Raw genomic sequence first — 19,745 nt, 5'->3', positions numbered from 1 at the left:
TGGGTCAGACAGACAGATACCAACAGGAAGAGAGCACTTAAGAGAGAGGGAGAAAGGACAACCTCCCCCCATCTTTGCTCCAATTCCCTTGGCCCAGCTGTTGCCGAAACACACAGATGTGAAGGTGTTTTATGCCTCACCCCCACTGCTCTAGTAGAAGGGCACTCTTGAATTCTTACCCACCCACCCCCAATACTACCAAACCCTTTCCTATCTCATCACCCAGCAAATGCAACCATCTGCCTACTAGAAGGGAAGAAGAATCCAGACACGCAAACATCCTGGCTGGAAATCAAAGCTCCTGCCTCTCCTCTGCTTCTCCGCCACCCGAACACCCACCACTCAGTATCAGGTGGGGGTGGATGGGCAGGCAGGAAGCCAGGGACCACAGGAGCTTACAGGAGACCCTGCCCCCATTTCTTGCCTTCTGGCCACAGCTGGAAGGGAGCAGAGGCAGCAGCATAGTAACAGCACCATCATATATATACACACACACTCCTTCATACAAACACACACCTCCCTGGGGAAGGTGCACGAGACGCATTCACAGACAATGGCAAAGGGGTGGGGCTGCGAAGGAGACAAAAGGCACCCCTCTCGCACATACATTTCCAGGGGAATGAAAACATATGTGTGTGCGGGATGCCAGTTCCAAATATACTCTCTCAGCATGGAAGCAACCTAAAGCAGGGTTAGTTGTCAGAAGAAAAAAAGAATTCAAATATCTTTGTTAGTGTCTCAGCTAAATAAAAGCCTCACAACATGTGTGAGCTTTTGAATCATCCAGATGCTTTTTCATTACAAAATTATAGTTACAGGGGGATCACAAAGTCCGAGAAGAAATAAACCCTGAAGTAATATTGTCTGCATACTGGAAATTATATGTGGTTAATGAGAGTCAGATACACACATGGACACACAGATAGAAGTCCCAGAATGTTACCAAAATGTATGCTTCAGTATTATGTGATACTAACATTTGAATCACAATATTTGCAAATACAATAGAGTCTCACTTATCCAAGCTAAACGGGCCGACAGAAGCTTGGATAAGCAAATATCTTGGATAATAAGGAGGGATTAAGGAAAAGGCTATTAAACATCAAATTAGGTTATGATTTTACAAATTAAGCACCAAAACTTCATGTTATACAACAGATTTGACAGAAAAAGTAATTCAATACGCAGTAATGTTATGTTGCAATTACTATATTTATGAATTTAGCACCAAAATATCACGATATATTGAAAACATTGACTACAAAAATGGCTTGGATTATCCAGAGGCTTGGATAAGCGAGGCTTCGATAAGTGAAACTCTACTGTAGTACCTGACAGAGAAAGATGTTACCCAAAAGAACTGGATCTTTCCAATACTAACTTTACTTCATAACATATACAGCCCACCTTTTTCCTCCCAGAGAAAGAATCCTGGACTGAAATCCCACTGTTAGTCCAAACTAGAATACACTCACTAATTAAATGACAACTGGGTAGCCCCACAACGTATGTAAGTTTCATGAATTCAGTCATTCTCCTCTATTTGGGACCATGATCGGATTCAGACTCAGGAGTTCCAACTGCTGACAGGCTCTGATCTCCACCGTTAAATCCCATTTTGGTCCCACGCACGTATCACTTCCCTGCACTTACCCGCTGGCCACGCTGAGAACATTTCAGCTCCCGCATGGTAACGTCAGGCAGTGGCAGCAGCCGTAGGGCTCCGCGGACATCCCTAGAAGAAAGCGATAAGGCAGCGTGTGAGTTGATATGGAGGGGGGCTGGGGTTAGATGGCAATTCAAGGCTGTATCAATGGCTGCTGTGATCAGCGTCCCCCTCCCATCAAAGCCCCCACTGTTCCCCTCTCGGCTGTGCCATCACAGAGCCACACGGGGGCTAAAGGGGCCCTTTATCCCACAGCAATAGAGCTCTCACAGCATTGAGACACATGACCCTGGCACCCCAGAGAAAATGAACACGGGGTGGAGGGAATGGGGGGGTAGTGGGTGAAGAATGAAGGCCACTGCCAGAGAGAGAGGAGAAAGAAGAAGGCAGCTATTGCAAGCAAGCCAGGGCATCAGCTGATCAGACGGGTGTCGGGACAGAGGCTGAAGCAGCAGGAGAAATGGACAGGTCAGGACTTGTGTCTCGCCCCAGGGCGGGGAACAGAAGAAGCCCTTGTAATTTGTTTGCATGGAGTTATTGATTAATGGAAGGGACAGAATGCAAAAGAGACGGACAGAAATGTGGGTGTGATCGTGCCTGGTTTCCTGGGACTTCAGGGGGCACTTTTCAACTCCATATTTGAGTTTTGGAGTGCAAGGCATTTTTAAGCAAGGCAAAAACAAGTCAAAATGCAAAACACAACCAATTTACAAACTCATTCCCAAATTTGAAGTTTGTTTTCAAAACCTTGCTAATTGTCTAGGCGTTTCGGCTTTCCTCCTGGTTTAGTCTCCTAAAATTTAGTGCTCGAGTTTATTGCAATGTGTGTGTGCATGTGTGTGCATGCACCAGAAGCGACTTGCAGGATGTTCTCAAGTTGCTTCTGACACGATTAAGAAAAAATGCATGTCTTCTGTGGCACTGCTCCTACCGTGTTTCCCCGAAAATAAGACAGTGTCTTATATTAATTTTTACTCCCAAAGATGCACTAGATCTTATTTTCAGGGGATGTCTTATTTTTCCATGAAGAAGAATTCAAATTTATTGTTGAACAAAAAAAATGAACATTTATTATATACTGTACAGTACAGTGGTTGTCATCACAAACTAGCATAACCAGACAAACTGTGAATCCCATCAAGAATTTCTTATTACTACCATTATTTCCATGTACAGTAGAATCTCACTTATCCAACACTTGCTTATCCAATGTTCTGGATTATCCAACACATTTTTGTAGTCAATGTTTTCAATACATTGTGATATTTTGGTGCTAAATTCGTAAATACAGTAATTACTACATAGCATTACTGCATATTGAACTACTTTTTCTGTCCAATTTGTTGTATAGCATGATGTTTTGGTGCTTAATTTGTAAAATCATAATGTAATTTGATGTTTAATAGGCTTTTCCTTAATCCCTCCTTATTATCCAACATATGCGCTTATCCAACGTTCTGCCGGCCCGTTTATGTTAGATAAGTGAGATTCTACTGTACAACTATCTATGGTACGTATATTGACCAATTCTGCATGCTCTGGTGTTCTGTTTGGCGGGCATGCTTTCAAACAAAAACTTTGCTGGTCTTAGTTTCAGGGGAGGCCTTATATTTAGCAATTCAGCAAAACCTTTACTACGTCTTATTTTCAGGGGATGTCTTATTTTCGGGGAAACAGGGTAATGCATACCAAGGTCCAATCTATGGCAAAATTCTCGCTCACAAAGCCTACTGGAGGAAGATCCTGGCTATTTTGAACAGGACTTCCCCATTTGTTGGGTCTCACAGATGTGGGACCCGTTCACACTACAGAACCAAAGCACTATGATTTCACTTTGCCAGAATAACAATCTGTGGTATACAAAGATCTACAAATTGATGACCATAAGGAAGGCTGAGCGAAGGAAGATAGATGCTTTTGAACTGTGGTGTTGGAGGAAAATCCTGAGACGATCCAACCAGTTCATACTCCATACTCATTGGAGGGAAGGATATTAGAGGCAAAGATGATGTACTTTGGTCACATCATGTGAAGAAAGGAAAACTTGAAGAAGACAATGATGTTGGGGAAAAAGGGAAGGAAAAAAGGAAGAGGGACCAACCAAGGGCAAGATGGATGAATGGTATCATTGAAGTGACTGACTTGACCTTGAAGAAGCTGGGGGTGGTCACGGCCGACAGGGAGCTCTGGCATGGGCTGGTCCATGAGGTCATGAAGAGTCAGAAGCGACTGAATGAATTAACAACAAAATATAAATTGGGGAAGAGATGGTGTACTGGTCTGATTCCGAGTACAAGATTTGAATCTTGGCCATAGTGACCCACTGGGTGACCTTGGATAAATCACTCTCTCACCGCCCCAGTGGAAAGCAAAGGCAAAAGTCCTCTGAACAAATCTTGCCAAGAAAACCCTGCAATAGATTCACCTTAGAGTTGCCATACATTGTGAGGGCACACAACAAGACGCCCTGTCAAACTCAAGTTACACATGTCAGTTCAAGTGGATTTACTGTGTTACAATCAGAGGATGTGGAAAGACTCCTTAATTTCTAATCTTGCTACCACCATGCAGTTTTCTCATGTTGGAACTGATTCTGAAGCCCAGCTTGGAACCATTACTGTTTTTGGACTATAACTGGTAATGCAACTTGAGAGTTTGGGGAATCTAAAAGAGTCATTTTCCTAAGCTCTGTTCAGAAACATGAGTGATAGCAGGCCTGACTGCGCAAACTCTAAACAGTCTTTGAGCTGACTATGCTCCAAGGCCTCTGTGGGCTTGGCAGATGATGGGACTCAGCGTCAATCTGCAGCTGTCCGGCTAATCCGTGCTAACACCTTTCCTCCAACCTCAATCCCTGGAAACAGCCCTCTTCCACACTATTATTATATCCTCCCAACACTAGCAATTCCATTAAAGTCCCATCGACCCTTCTATGCAAAAAGCCAAAGAATCTGGGGCATTTGGCATGAGCAGAGATAGGCACAGCATTTCCCATATGGGAGTGGGAGCAAGATTAATATTGTTGCCAGCAAAGGGGGCGGTGGCAAGAATTAGGGATGAGGCTAGAAACAGAGGGGCAGAAAGTAAACATACTGTGTGTATATGTAAATATACAGTCGACCTTCCATTCTTACAGATTTGACTTCTGCAGGTTTGAATTATGTGGATTTTATTAAAATATTCTCTCCAGGAACCTCAGTTCTCCAGTGTGATTCTATGATCAACTACTGCCAAAAGTTGATTATAGAGTTATGTTGGGGGATCCAGAGATTCTTAGAGAGAACACCTCTTCAGGAACTTGTATAACTTGACCTTAGAGAAATGTTCTCTCAGGTTGCATATTCCTAACTCCAGCAAATATGCAATGAAGACTGTATGTGTGTATAGCTACACACACACACACACAGAGAGAGAGAGAGAGAGAGAGAGAGAGAGAGAGAGAGAGAACGAACAATCAAAAGTTTAATATATACGTGTCAAACTCAAGACTGAATCTGGACTAGCATGTCATTTTATGTGGCCCTCCAGATGCTGGTCTACAACTCCCGTTATCATTACACCAGTGTTGATGCGAGTTGCCCAAGAGACGTCCAGATGTTTTGATGTTTTGCCATCCTTGTAGGAGGCTTCTTTTCATGTCCCCTCACGGGGAGCTGGAGCTGACAGAGGGAGCTCAACCACACTCTCCCCGGATTTGAACTGGCAACCTTCAGGTCAGCAACACAACTATCAAGTCAGCAGTCCAGACGGCACAAGGCTTTAACCCATTGCGCCACCATGGGCTCCTTGATAAAAATGAGTTTGACACCCCTAGTTTTTAGGTGTTGATTCATCTAGTCCTACCAAGAAAACTAGATTCCAGCATATTTAATCCCACCTACCTTCCCATCCCTGTAAAGTTAGGAATAAGGGCAAGTATGCAAGTCTGTTACAGACAAAACCTCATGCTAAACTCATCCATCTTTCTCTACCCCAACAATACCTACTTCTGAGCTCCGAAGTTATCTGTGCCCCCCTCAATGAGAAGAGACAGAGGCTGGGGAGGTGTCAGGGTCATGAAGTAGCTGCAGTTCCTTGGCGGGCACCCAGCCCAGCCGCCCCCACAGCGGGAAACAGGCGTAGGGAGAGCCATGCCAGTCCAGGGGCTTCTGAATGCCCCCTTTGTCCGGCTCAGGGTAGGGGGCAGGGAAAGAGCCACCTCTGATAACAGTCCAAGGGATAATGAGAGATTCTGGCTCTGGGTGTCCTTCCCTAGCCTGTTTAACCCCACAAGGACCAAAACCCAGCCGCAATCTATTGGGAAGCCCCAACACTGGCAGGTGGAGTAACCTGGCATCTTTCTCTCCCCCTCCATTCCAACCTATGGATCTGTAAACCCGACAAAGGCTTATCTACCAAGAGGGGTTGAAAAGAGAACGGAGGAGGGCAGGGAAAGCAGCCGGTGGTACAGGAGGAAATCAATGGGGCTTTGAGCTCCTTCCAAGGTAACAAGTTCTGGGGTAGGAAAACATGCAGAGAATTCAAAGAAGGCGTCAAAGCAAGTCAGAGCGTGAAGTGAAATGAGACACCAGCAAAAATGTGGGCCAGACGTGAAGGGACCATAGCCAAAATGGGGGCGTTGGTACCATGCCACGACCCACTTCTGTTTCTAAATTTCTCACACTTCAGGATCTGCATAACTCTCCCCAGCATTACCCCATTAAATTCAGCATATCTTTGCATCTCAATCCAGCAAGTTGGCATCCAGCAACAGGTACAGAAATACACACCAACAATAACCTACCATTATTATTCAGAGTGGGATCCACTGCTTCTCAACGCACTGCCCACAGGTTTCTTGCTTACACCACCCTCAGGCTCTGCAAACACACCTGCTTCCGTGAGAAAGCCGGCTCTCGCTTTGCCCGCAATGTACCTGGCACCGGTTGCCGCGCTGGGCTGCAAGCAACACAGTGGAAAAGCCAACCCAGCACCACTGGTGCCCACAAGAATCAAAAGCGTGGGCAGCCTCTGATAATCTCACACATACATCACACCAGCAGCAAGTGGGGCTGGAAGTCACTGTAGGAGACTACAAAAAGGGAGTGTGGTTGTGGAGGATGTTTCAGTGTGAGAGAGACGGATAAACAAATGGAAGAATTTGCACAATCAAACATTCCCACAACCAAAAGAATATCAATCCACGAGAAGAGACCCCACAACTGTAAGGGAATCACACAGCATAGTTCTTCCTCCACCCATCCCACCCCACCAAGTCCCAAGCAGGACAAACTGTATGGAGGCAAGAGAGACTGGGAGATAAGCATTGTGTTTGTTATATAATCCAGGCAGACATTAAGCACTATTTGCTTGCCTCTGGTAAACAGTCCCATTAAGGGAAGACAGGCACTAATCCTTCTCCATCCCTGACAACACTGTGTGAAGGGAGGAGGAGCAGAAGAAGAGAAGGATGCTGCCACCGGATTAGAATCATGTGATCCTGAGTTCTTGGTAAATCCAGGCCTCCCCGCAACAACCCATCCCAATGCACTACTTAAGCCACTGGCTCAAGTCTCTGGGCAGAGAAAAAAGCATAGTATGACATCTGTTTTGCTCCTCTTCCCTCCCACACAGAGCAAATTAAATACACTCCAAACCTTTTAAAAGGTGAAGTAATCAGCACATAGTTATTGTCAACTCAAACGCTATGTGACTGATGGTAGCCAAGCCTGTTGGGCTTTGTTTGGAGTCAACATCAAGAAATCCAAGAGTGAGGAGAGACTCCCATTTCACCTGCAGACTGACACATGACAGCCTGCCCTGTGAGTTCTCCTATAACCATATACAGCATGATTTCTATATCCACAGGACTGGAGCCCACATTTTCATTTATCCCAACAAAATACAGCCTTTCTAAGGCAGAGCTTTCCAAACATTTCATGTTGGTGACACACTTTTTTTAGACATGTATCCTTTCACAACACAGAAATTCAGTTTTGCTGGCAAACTGGAGGTTAAACAAACCCATTATAAATGATACAACACAAACATAAACTGTAATAATGAAATGTATGGGGACACAACATAGCTCACAAAAACATTTCATTTATATTTTCTAAAATACAGTAGAGTCTCACTTATCCAACATAAACGGGCCGGCAGATCGTTGGATAAGCAAATATGTTGGATAATAAGGAGAGATTAAGGAGAAGCCTATTGAACATCAAATTAAGTTATGATTTTACAAATTAAGCACCAAAACATCATGTTATACAACAAATTTGACAGAAAAAGTAGCTTAGTACCCAGTATGTAGTAATTACTGTATCTACGAATTTAGCACCAAAATATCACGATGTATTGAAAACATTGCCTACAAAAATGCGTTGGATAATCCAGAACATTGGATAAGCGAATGTTGGATAAATGAAACTCTACTGTATATGATTTATTGCTTGTTTCACACAGACGAGATGTTTCATTATATTCCAAGAACACACCTACACACTGCAGGTGACACTAACGTACCATGATACATAGTTTGGAAAGAGTTGATATACAGTCTGATTCCCATATCCATAGGATAAGAACCCATATTTTCATTTCTCCCAACAAAATATCACTTGGGTTATTGTGCATTTTCCGGGCTATATGGCCATGTTCCAGAAGCATTCTCTCCTGACAACCTCTGAGGATGCCTGCCATAGATATGGGTGAAACGTCAGGGGAGAATACTTCTGGAACATGGCCAAACAGCCCGGAAAATGCACAACAACCCAGTGATTCAGGCCATGAAAGCCCTAAACAACAAAGTCTCACCTGTTTAGACATTTTCTATTATATTATTGGACTAGAAGTCATTCATTTCAATAGGGTATGCTATTATTTGCAGTTTCATGTATCCATACAAAGTTCAGAAAAACAATGTGTTGTCCAGAAAAACATTCCATGCAGATATATATTTTATATATTTATTATTTGTATTACATTCTGGATTATCCAACACATTTTTGTAGTCAGTGTTTTCAATACATCATGATATTTTGGTGCTAAATTCGTAAATACAGTAATTATTACATAGCATTACTGCGTATTGAACTACTTTTTCTGTCAAATTTGTTTTATAACATGATGTTTTGGTGCTTAATTTGTAAAATCATAACCTAATTTGATGTTTAATAGGCTTCTCCATAGTGCCTCCTTATTATCCAACATATTCACTTATCCAACATTCTGCCGGCCCGTTCATGTTGGATAAGTGAGACTCTACTGTATTTGTATTTTGTGTGTTATAGCACTAATATGTGATGTCTTGTAAGCTGCTTCGAGGCCGTTTGGGAGATGTGGTGGGATATAAATAAAGTTGTTATTATTACTATTACTATTATATAGGGATATTGTATTATTATATTATTAGCTCCAGCTCCTGCCAACCTAGCAGTTCGAAAACATGCCAACGTGAGTAGATCAATAGGTACCGCTCCGGCGGGAAGGTAATGGCGCTCCATGCAGTCATGCCGGCCACATGACCTTGGAGATGTCTACGGAGAACACCGGTTCTTCGGCTTAGAAATGGAGATGAGCACCAACCCCCAGAGTCAGACATGACTGGACTTAACGTCAGGGGAAACCTTTACCTTTTTAATTATTATTGAATACACACAGAGTCACTGTCAGTACCAATACCACACACTGTTGCCCAGGAAAAAAACCCCACCAGTATTTACGAAAGCAAATCATATTGGCTGGCAAGGCAATTCTGGAAGTTGTAGTCCCAAACAGTGATTTTCCCAAGCTTGGGCAGAAACGCATGTCTGCTTACTCTGTTATAACTGCAGCTGCACTGCACTGAGGGGAAAAAGCTGCCTTGGTACCATTTAGCATATCCATTTAGATATCCTCTCCCCAAACCACAACAGGCTCAGCAGGCGGGGGAGAACTAGAAGGAGGGAAGGGCAAAACCAGCATGGGTTTTCCAGCAAGGCAATTCCCTAAACTCAGCAAATGGTGGGTGGGCGTGGTGCTGTCAACAGATTGCTTGTGTCCTACCACTCACCCTTCTTTGTTCTGCGTCGCTGCTAGTCGAGGCTGAGTGTCCCTTATAAAAAAAATGTTCGGGACTGTAAGTGTTCCAGATTTTGGAATACCTGTATTTGCATATGTATCATGAGAGATGGCACCCAGGTCTAAACACAAAAGTCATCAATGTTCCATATCTTATACACACAGCCTGACAGGAAATGCATACAATCTTTGTAATAATTTTGTGAAGAATCAGAAAGTGAATGTATCACCATCTCAACTACCATGGGGCCAATTTTGGAGTATTTTGGAATTCTGGATACAAGATGCTCAACCTGTCATTTATACTATCATTTTATGCTTGGGTGTATGTGTAATCTGTCTGAAATATCTGCATAATTTAATAATTTAATTTAATAAAAACAATGTATTAAAGGAGAAGGGCAGGTGAATCAGGTTGTGACACTGACGTCAGCATGAATGACGCCAGGTACGGTGCCCCATTTATTTTAGGGGTTTAAGTTTTCTCCTTTTGTTCACTGTCTGATTACTAAGCTCACCCACTCTACCTACCTGCCCAGGAATTTCTTTTCCAGGCATCAAGGAAATTAATATAAAGCAGCTATGCTTAAAAGTGAATATTAAATCACTTTGGGGAATAGGGAAGATTCTTTTCCTGCATGGGAAGAGGTCCTGGCACTGTGATCCTTTGAGTCCTGGGATACATCTTCACTGTAGAATTAATGTGGCTTGACAACACTTCATTATTATGATTCAATAGGTAAAGTTAAAGGTTTTCCCCTGACATTAAGCTTAGTCGTGTCCGACTCTTGGGGTTGGTGCTCATCTCCATTTCTAAGCCAAAGAGCTGGCGTTTTCCATAGACATCTCCAAGGTCATGTGGCCTGCATGACTGCATGAAGTGCCATTACCTTCCCGCCGGAGCGGTACCTATTGATCTACCCACATTTGCATGTTTTCGAACGGCTAGGTTGGCAGAAGCTGGGGCTAATAGCGGGATCTCACCCCGCTCCCCAGATTCAAATCGCTGACCTTTCGGTCAGCAAGTTCAGCAACTCAGCGGTTTAACCCACTGTGCCACTGGGGCAATGCAATGACTCAATACTATGGAATAATGGGAGTTGTAGATTTACAAAATCTTTACCTTTTCTGCCAAAGAGTGATGGTGCCTTTCCTAACTACAACCCCCAAGAACCCATTTATTTATTTACCATATTTCTATCCCGCCCTATATCATTCCAAGGGGGACTCAGAGCGGATTACAACTACCCTGTTTCCCCTAAAATAAGACATCCCCAGAAAATAAGACCTAGTAGAGGTTTTGCTGAATTGCTAAATATAAGGCCTCCCCCGAAAGTAAGATCTAGCAAAGTTTTTGTTTGGAAGCATGCCAACAAACAGAACATTACAGCATGCAGGATCGGTAAACATACGTACCATAGATTGTTATACATGGAAATAATGATAGTAACAAGAAATTATTGATAGGATTCACAGTTTGTCTGGTTATGCTGGTTTGTGATGACAACTACTGTACAGTATATAATCAATGTTCTTCTTTTTTTTTTTTTGTTCAACAATAAATGTGAATTCTTCTTCATGGAAAAATAAGACATCTCCTGAAAATAAGACCCAGAGCATCTTTGGGAGCAAAAATTAATATAAGACACTGTCTTATTTTCGGGGAAACACGGTAGGCACAATTTGATGCCACATCAAAATATAAATGCAACCAATTATACTTTAAAAATTAAATCGTTAAACATAAAACAATAACATATAAATTCAATTAATTAAAACAGGATTTAAAACAGCAATTAAAACAACCACACTGCCCATAATCAGAGTCCATGAGCCATTCCAGTTACAGTCAGATTAATTCACAGCTGTCTATTGCATTGTAGCTAATCTTCAAATGCCTGGTTCCAATGCCAGGATCTTACTTGTTTTCTAAATGCCAGGAGCGAGGAGGCTCATCTCACATCGCTAGGAAGGGAGCTCCACAGTTGAGGGGCCACCACCCAGAAGACCCTGTCTCTCATCCCCACCAGCTGCACCTCTGAAGAAGGTGGGACGGAGAGCAGGGCCTCTTCAAAAAATCTTAACATCCGTCCTGGTTCACAGAGGGAGATAGGTTCAGACAGGTAAGCTGGGCTGGAACCGTTCAGGGCTTTATAGGCTAAAGCCAGCACTTTGAATAGTACTCGGTAGCAGACTGGCAGCCAGTGGAGCTGGCGCAACAGGAGAGTTGTGTGCACCTTGTATGTTGCTTCATTTAGCAATCTGGCTGCCGCCCACTGGACTACTTAAAGCAGGGGTCCCCAAACTTTTAAAACTGGGGGCCAGTTCACAGTCTCTCAGACCCTTGGAGTGCCAGACTATAGTTTTTAAAAAAACTATGAACAAATTCATATGCACACTGCACATACAGTAAAACCCCGCTCGTTCGAGCCCTGCTCGTTCGAGCCTCCGTGCAATCCAAGCAGGTGAACGGGGAGGCGTGTTGCTAGGTAGATAGCAAGCTACCTAGAAACATGCACGGGGCGCTCGCCCCTTGGGAGGTGGCCCCTGCGTGTTGCTAGGTAGATAGTAAGCTACCTAGCAACACGCAGGGGGCACCTCCCAAGGGGCGAGCGCCCCGTCCGTGTTGCTAGGTAGCTTGCTATCTACCTAGCAACACGCACGTCCGACTCCTTTGCCACACTGCTGCCGCCCCGGCGTGACGAAGGAGCCGAGGCACGGGCGGGCGGGTGGGTGGGTGAACGGGGAGGGCTTTTGCGACCCTCCCCGTTAACCCACCCGCCGAACGAAGGGGCTTTCTTCCTTTGGCGAAGGCTTGAAGCCAGGGAAGCGGGAGTCACTTCCCTGGCTCTAGGCCTCCGCCAAAGGGAGGGAGAGCCCCTTCGTTGCGCGGGGAGGTCTCTCCGTGGGGACGAGGGCTGGATCGGGAGGCGTTTGCAGCACCTTCCGATCCAGCCTGCGTCCCGCCTGGTAATCCGAGTTATCCGGTTGACCGAGTTGAGGTCCGCCCATTTAACTCGGACTACCGGGATTCTACTGTATCTTATTTTGAAGTAAAAAAACCAAAATGAGAACAAATACAGCCTCAATGTTAATAATAATAGTAATAATAATAATATCATCATCATCATCATCATAAAGAGGGTTGAAATAGACCCCTTGGGCCATTTAGTTCAACCCCCTTCTGCCTTTGTGCACCAAAAGCACAAACAAAGCACCCCTGACAGATGGCCACTCAGCCTCAATGTTGTTAATAATAATAATAATAATAACCTCAGCCGCTATCAGGACTTCAAGATTGAACTTCAAAGACTCTGGCAGAAACCAGTGCAGGTGGTCCCGGTGGTGATGGGCCGTGCCAAAAGATCTCAGCTGGCATTTGGAAACAATAGACATTGACAAAATCACGATCTGCCAACTGCAAAAGGCCACCCTGCTGGGATCTGCACGCATCATCCGAAAATACATCACACAGTCCTAGACACTTGGGAAGTGTTCGACTTGTGATTTTGTGATATGAAATCCAGCATATCTATGTTGTTTGATGTCATAATAAAATAATAATAATAAAAAATCACAGAGTCGTAAATGCTTGGGAAGCATTCGACTTGTGATTTTGTGATTCAAAATCCAGCATATAGATCTCATTTGCTATGTTATAATATATCTTTGTGCCAATAATAATAATAATAACAACAACAGCAACAACAACAAAGAGAGTTGGAAGAGACCCCTTGTGCTATTTAGTCCCAACCCCCTTCTGCCCTTTTTGCACCAAAAACACTAGCAAAGCACCTCTTAATAATTAATTAAATAATAATTAAAATACCATTATAAATAAACAAAGCTTTGGAAGGCGCGAACCGGGTGACGGAGGGAGGGACCTGCCGCAGCGGGAGCCAGATAAATGACTTTGATGTGCTGCATGTGTCTTAGTTTGGGGACCCCTGACTTAAAGCTTCCAAACAGTCTTCAAAGGCAAGCCCACATGGCAGTGAAAATGGTTTAAAACTGCATTAATTCTATAGTGTAGAAAATGCACCCCTGGCTCCACCATACCCCTGGTCTATGTGTTCACTAGGAGGAAGCTTTCTATATTTCTGGACAGGGGACTTTCCCAAATGTTTCTGCAAAATGAATCCAGGACCCTTCTGAATCTAATTTACATGCTTTATCACTGCCTTATGGACAACAAAATCTTTCTTCTCCTGCCTGTTTGAACTATGACATTTTCTGCTGAGAAAAAACAGATTTGTGCTTTTTGTGAATTTGTTCCGTACTTATTGTTAATTTTATTTCAGGGTGACGAAGCTCAAGTCTGCCTGGAAACACAGCGTCTGACCTGACAGTGCTTCTGCCTTATTCTTTGTGCCTGGGTTCCTTCTGTAGTTCAACAGTAATAAAAGAAACGAACTCTGCACTTCCTCTGGGACCCTTCATCCCCAGCAGTGAAAACAGAGACCAGAAATCGGTTCTACCACAAATTAAACCCCAGGGAAAGATCACTCATGCCCCCATCCGCACCCAGTTAGAGGAACAGCCCCGACTAACCTGAGCAAACTGACTTTTAAGGAGGAGCTCATTTTGCCCTTCCTCAAATTCACACTGATTCAACTTTCAGTTCTCTGATGTTTCTAGGCAGGAAGTGGGGTAAATAGAAATAAACTGGGAATCTCCCTCCTTTCCCACCTGAAAGTAAACCAAATTAATTAGTGAAGGGCCGGGCTGTGGCGCAGCTGGTTAGTAGCCAGCTGCAATAAATCACTATGATCAAGAGGTCATGACTTCGAAGCCGGCCCGTGTCGGAGTGAGCACCTGACCATTAAAAAATAGCCCTGCGCATTGTTGACCTAAGCAACCCGAAAGATAGTTACATCTATGAAGTAGAAAATTTAGGTACCACTTATGCGGGGAGGCTAATTTAACTAATTTATGACACCATAAAAATCATCCAGCAACGTTTGGAAGGAGAAATGAGGAAGTATCCATCAAGGACTCGGTGTCACAGTGGATGATGAAGCAGCTGTTCCCTCTTGTGGCCAGAATAGAGCATACCCTCAATAAGCTGGAAGCTGGAGAATGTTAAATTGCCTCTGTGTCTCCGGCTCTGTCTCTGTCTCTATGCTCATATGGCATTGAATGTTTGATATGTAAGTGTACATTGTGATCGACCCTGAGTCCCCTTCGGGGTGAGAAGAGCGGAATATAAATACAGTAGAGTCTTACTTATCCAACATAAACGGGCCGGAAGAATGTTGGATAAGTGAATATGTTGGATAATAAGGAGGGATTAAGGAAAAGCCTATTAAACATCAAATTAGGTTAGGATTTTACAAATTAAGCACCAAAACATCATGTTATACAACAAATTTGACAGAAAAAAGTAGTTCAATACGCAGTAATGTTATGTAGTAATTACTGTATTTACGAATTTAGCACCAAAATATCACGATGTATTGAAATCTTTGACTACAAAAATGTATTGGATAATCCAGAATGTTGGATAAGCGAGTGTTGGATAAGTGAGACTCTACTGTACTGCAAATAAATAAATAAATAAATAAATTAGAATTGTTGTTGTGTGCCTTTATGTCATTTCAGACTTTGGATGAGCCTAAGTCTAAAACATGGAGCCTCCGGTGGCTCAGTGTGTTAAAGCGCTGAGCTGTTGAACTTGCAGACAGAAAGGTCCCAGGTTCAAATCCGGGGAGTGGAGTGAGCACCCACTGTTAGCTCCAGCTTCTGCCAACCTTGCAGTTCAAAAACATGTAAATGTGAGTAGATCAATAAATAGGTACCGCTCCAGCGGGAAGGTAACGACGTTCCATGCAGTCATGCTGACCACATGACCTTGGAAGTGTCTACGGACAACGTCGGCTCTTCGGCTTAGAAATGGGGATGAGCACCAACCCCCAGAGTCGGACACAACTGGACTTAACTTAATTTACATTTACTTTTAAGTCTAAAACTGAGGGCGGGGGCCAGGTAAATGACCTTGGAGGGCCGTATCTGGCCCATGGACCTTAGTTTGGGGGGCCCTGCTATAGACTTTCTTGGGAGTCATAGATCAGTGAGCACTCCTTGGCAGAGAAGGGTAAAGGACTTGTAAAACTACAACTCCCTGGATTCCATGGCGTGGACTATGGCATTCAAAAAGTTCAAACTGCATTACTTCTACAGTGTAGCTGTATCCTATGAAAGGGTTTTTTGGGGATGGTGTCAGGATCTGCCAAGCAACTCTGGGGCTCAGTAGGATCAGTTTTACTGTATTGCTTTGGTTCAAATCCCCACTCAGCCCTGGAAACCAAACAGTTGATTTGGTCAAGTCACATTCTCTCAGGCCCCTTCCACACAGCTGAACAAAATCCCCCATTTTCTGCTTTGAACTGGAATATATAGCAGTGTGGACTCAGATAACCCAGTCCAAAGCAGATATTGTGGGATTTTCTGCTTTGATATTCTGGGATATAGGGCTGTGTGGAGGGGCCCGCAGTCTTAGGAGGCATCTACACTGTATAATTAACAGTTTGACTCTACTTTAACTGCTGAGGCTCGATACTATGGTGTTCTGGAGTCTTGTTGCCTTGAGGAGCATCAACACTCTTTGGCAGAGAAGACTAAAGACCTTGGGTCCTTCCACGCAGCCATATACAGTAGAGTCTCACTTATCCAAGCCTCGCTTATCCAAGCCTCTGGATAATCCAAGCCATTTTTGTAGTCAATGTTTTCAATATATCGTGATATGTTGGTGCTAAATTCGTCAATACAGTAATTGCAACATAACATTACTGCGTATTGAACTACTTTTTCTGTCCAATTTGTTGTATAACATGAAGTTTTGGTGCTTAATTTGTAAAATCATAACCTAATTTGATGTTTAATATGCTTTTCCTTAATCCCTCCTTATTATCCAAGATATTCGCTTATCCAAGCTTGTGCTAGCCTGTTCAGCTTAGATAAGTGAGACTCTACTGTATATAATCCAGGATATCAAGGCAGAAAATCCCACAATATCTGCTTTAAACTGGGTTATCTGTATCCACACTGCCATATATTCCAGTTCAAAGCAGAAAATGTGGGGTTTTATTCAGCTGTGAAACTAAACTTCTCAGGATCCCATAGCATTGAGCCATGGAAATTCAAGTGGTGTCAAACGGCATCCTTTCATTCTGAAGTGAAATTACAGGCATACTAGGGAAGGTGAGTTTCCAAACCGGAACACACCCTTCCGCACCCAGGATTCACCCACACACCCCCTTCCCAGTCTTTCAAAAGCATAATCACAGCCTTTCCACCTCCACACCCAGTTTCCCAGGCACCTGTTTCCCAGGGCTTGTTCTCAGATCCTCCCAGACAAGCCAAGCCAAGCAAAACTCACACAAAGCATCCAAAGATCTACCCCATCCTGCCCCACATCACTTTCCTTCGACCCTCAAAATCATGAGTCTTAGAGCTTTCTCTGGAGACCAGGATTTGAATTCCACTTGTCCCATGGAAGCCCACTGACTGACCCTTGGGCCAGTCACACTCTCTCAGCCTCAGAGAGGGAAAGAGCAAACCTCTTCTTCCCAAGAAAACCCTGTGGCCAGAGGTCTCAAAGGGCTTGGAGGCGCACACCAGCAAGATCTCAAAACTCAGGCGCTCCCACTGATCCAAGGTACTTCCATTCTATCTGTTGAGAGGTCAAGATATGTGCTGAGGTTTTTAAAAAAGAGGGGAAACGGGGAGAAGTCCACGGAAGGGGGGAGGAGGCAAGGAAGAGAAGGAATTGGGGAAAGAGGGGGTACAAAAGATTGAAGAAGGAACAAATAAATAGTAAAGTGGGGAAAGTTTTAGTTCTGCAAGGGGTGCATCTACACTGCAGAGTTGATGCAGTTTGACACCACTTGAACGACCATGGCTCAATGCTATGGGATACTGTAGCTTTAAACTGTTCAGTTGATGCAGTTTGATACCACTTGAACTGCTATGGCTCAATGCTATGAGATCCCAGAAGTTGTAGTTTTACCAGTGGAGCATGTACACAGCAGAGTTAACACAGTCTGACACCATTGTACTACTATGACTCAATGCTATGGGATTGTGGGAGTTGTAGTTTTACAAGGGGTGCATCCACACTGCAGAGTTAATATAGTCTGACACCACTTGAACTGCTATCATTCAATACTATGGGATTCTGGGAGTTGTAGTTTTACAAGGGGTGCATCTACACTACAGAATTAATACACTTTGATACTATGTGAACTGCAATGGCTCAATGCTATGGGATCCCGGGAGTTGTAGTTTTACAAGGGATGTATCTACACTGCATTATTGATACTGTATGAAACTATTTGAACAGCCATGGCTCAATCCTATGGGACCGTGGGAATTGTAGTTTTACAAGGGGTGCATCTACACTACAGAATTAATATAGTTTGATACTATGTGAACTGCAATGGCTCAATGCTATGGTATCCCAGGAGTTGTAGTTTTACAAGGGGTGCATCTACACTACAGAATTAATATACAGTAGAGTCTCACTTATCCAACATAAACGGGCCGGCAGAATGTTGGATAAGTGAATATGTTGGATAATAAGGAGGGATTAAGGAAAAGCCTATTAAACATCAAATTAGGTTATGATTTTACAAATTAAGCACCAAAACATCATGTTATACAACAAATTTGACAGAAAAAGTAGTTCAATACTCAGTAATGCTATGTAGTAATTACTGTATTTACAAATTTAGCACCAAATATCACAATGTATTGAAAACATTAACTACAAAAATGCATTGGATAATCCAGAGCGTTGGATAAGTGAGACTCTACTGTAGTTTGATACTATTTGAACTGCCATGGCTCGATGCTATGGGATCCCGGGAGTTGTAGTTTTACAAGGGGTGCATTGACATTACAGAATGAATACAGTAGAGCCTCGCTTATCCAAGCCTCTGGATTATCCAAGCCATTTTTGTAGTCAATGTTTTCAACATATCGTGATATTTTGGTGCTAAATTCGTAAATTCTGCCGGCCCGTTTAGCTTTGATAAGTGAGACTCTACTGTATTTGAACTGCCATGGCTCAATGCCATGGGACCCGGGAGTTGTAGTTCTGCAAGGGGTGCATCTACACTACAGAGTTGATGCAGTTTGACACCACTTGCAGTGCCTTGGCTGGCTCAATGCTATGGGATCACATTGTGGTTTAGGCGAGGCAGAGAAGGAGAAAGACCTTGCCAAACTTTCCGATCCCAACACGGTTAAAGCGGTGTCAAACTGCATCCATTCGAAGGTGGAGATGCAGCCTTGGAAGGAAAGAAAGAAGGAAGGCGAAAGTGTGCAGGGATTGTTTGGGGAGCTCAAAATCTGAGCATGAATTGCATCAAAGAGAAGTGGGGACCTGGAGAAGGGCGGTCCCCTTCTTCTTCCAAGGAAAGAAAACCGAGGAGCGCCACCACCACCCCAAAAAAACAAAGCCTTACCTGGCCGGAGAAGTTGAGAAGAACTCTGCCCTCCGTTGCCTCCTTCGCCTTCTCCGCCGCTCGCCCACAATGCACCGCCGCCAACAACGGAGCGGCTCCCTTCTTTCTCCTCGGCTCCTCGCAGCCTATTCCCGGCGCCTCCTCCCCGAAGGCTCACGTGCGCCCCCTGCCGGCCGAGGCCGGAATGCCAGCCACGCACTGTCCTGGGAATGCTCTCAAATTGGGAATGCTGGGTTTAGAAAAGGCAGAGGAACGTGAAACCAAATTCCCAATATCCGCTGGATAATGGAGGAAGCCAGGGAGTTTCAGAAAAACATCTGCTTCTGCTTTATTGACTATTCTAAAACCTTCGACTGTGTGGATCATAATAAACTATGGCATGTTCTTGGTGGTATGGGGATACCAAGTCACCTTGTCTGTCTCCTGAGAAATCTGTATAAAGACCAAGTAGCCACAGTAAGAACAGATCACGGAACAGCAGACTGGTTCAAGATTGGGAAAGGAGTGCGGCAGGACGGTATCCTCTCACTCTTCCTATTCAACTTGTATACACAACACATCATACGACG

The 19,745-nt window shown here is 43.8% G+C and overlaps 1 protein-coding gene and 1 long non-coding RNA gene across 5 annotated transcripts in view; one reads left to right on the top strand and one right to left on the bottom strand.

Annotated features, from left to right (window-relative positions):
• Positions 1-19,289, bottom strand: part of plxnb3 (plexin B3) — a 126,243-nt gene extending 106,954 nt beyond the window's left edge. Inside the window, exons 1-2 of one of the 3 annotated variants that reach the window (XM_008103870.3) lie at positions 19,177-19,289; positions 1,654-1,735 (exon numbers count right to left, since the gene is read on the bottom strand). In XM_008103870.3, coding sequence (XP_008102077.2) covers positions 1,654-1,689 — 36 coding nt within the window. In that variant the 5' untranslated portion in view covers positions 1,690-1,735; positions 19,177-19,289. Of the gene's footprint in view, positions 1-1,653; positions 1,736-1,936; positions 1,957-14,260; positions 14,359-19,176 lie in introns of those variants that run through there. The other 2 variants (XM_008103868.3, XM_062971262.1) reach the window with 2 other exon arrangements.
• LOC134296395 (uncharacterized) lies at positions 1,649-15,285 on the top strand. Of its 2 annotated transcripts, none has more exons than XR_010003127.1 (3): positions 1,649-1,760; positions 11,624-11,832; positions 14,011-15,285. It is a non-coding gene; the product is annotated as an uncharacterized LOC134296395 (long non-coding RNA). The 2 variants fall into 2 exon arrangements; XR_010003126.1 differs by lacking the exon at positions 1,649-1,760 and adding an exon at positions 2,034-2,134.
• Positions 19,290-19,745: the final 456 nt, after the last annotated feature.

The sequence above is a fragment of the Anolis carolinensis genome, chromosome 2, assembly GCF_035594765.1.
Source record: "Anolis carolinensis isolate JA03-04 chromosome 2, rAnoCar3.1.pri, whole genome shotgun sequence".
Taxonomy (NCBI): Eukaryota; Metazoa; Chordata; class Lepidosauria; order Squamata; family Dactyloidae; genus Anolis; species Anolis carolinensis.
The sequence above is the reverse complement of the archived record's forward strand: the minus strand, read 5'-3'. Positions and strand labels throughout refer to the sequence as shown.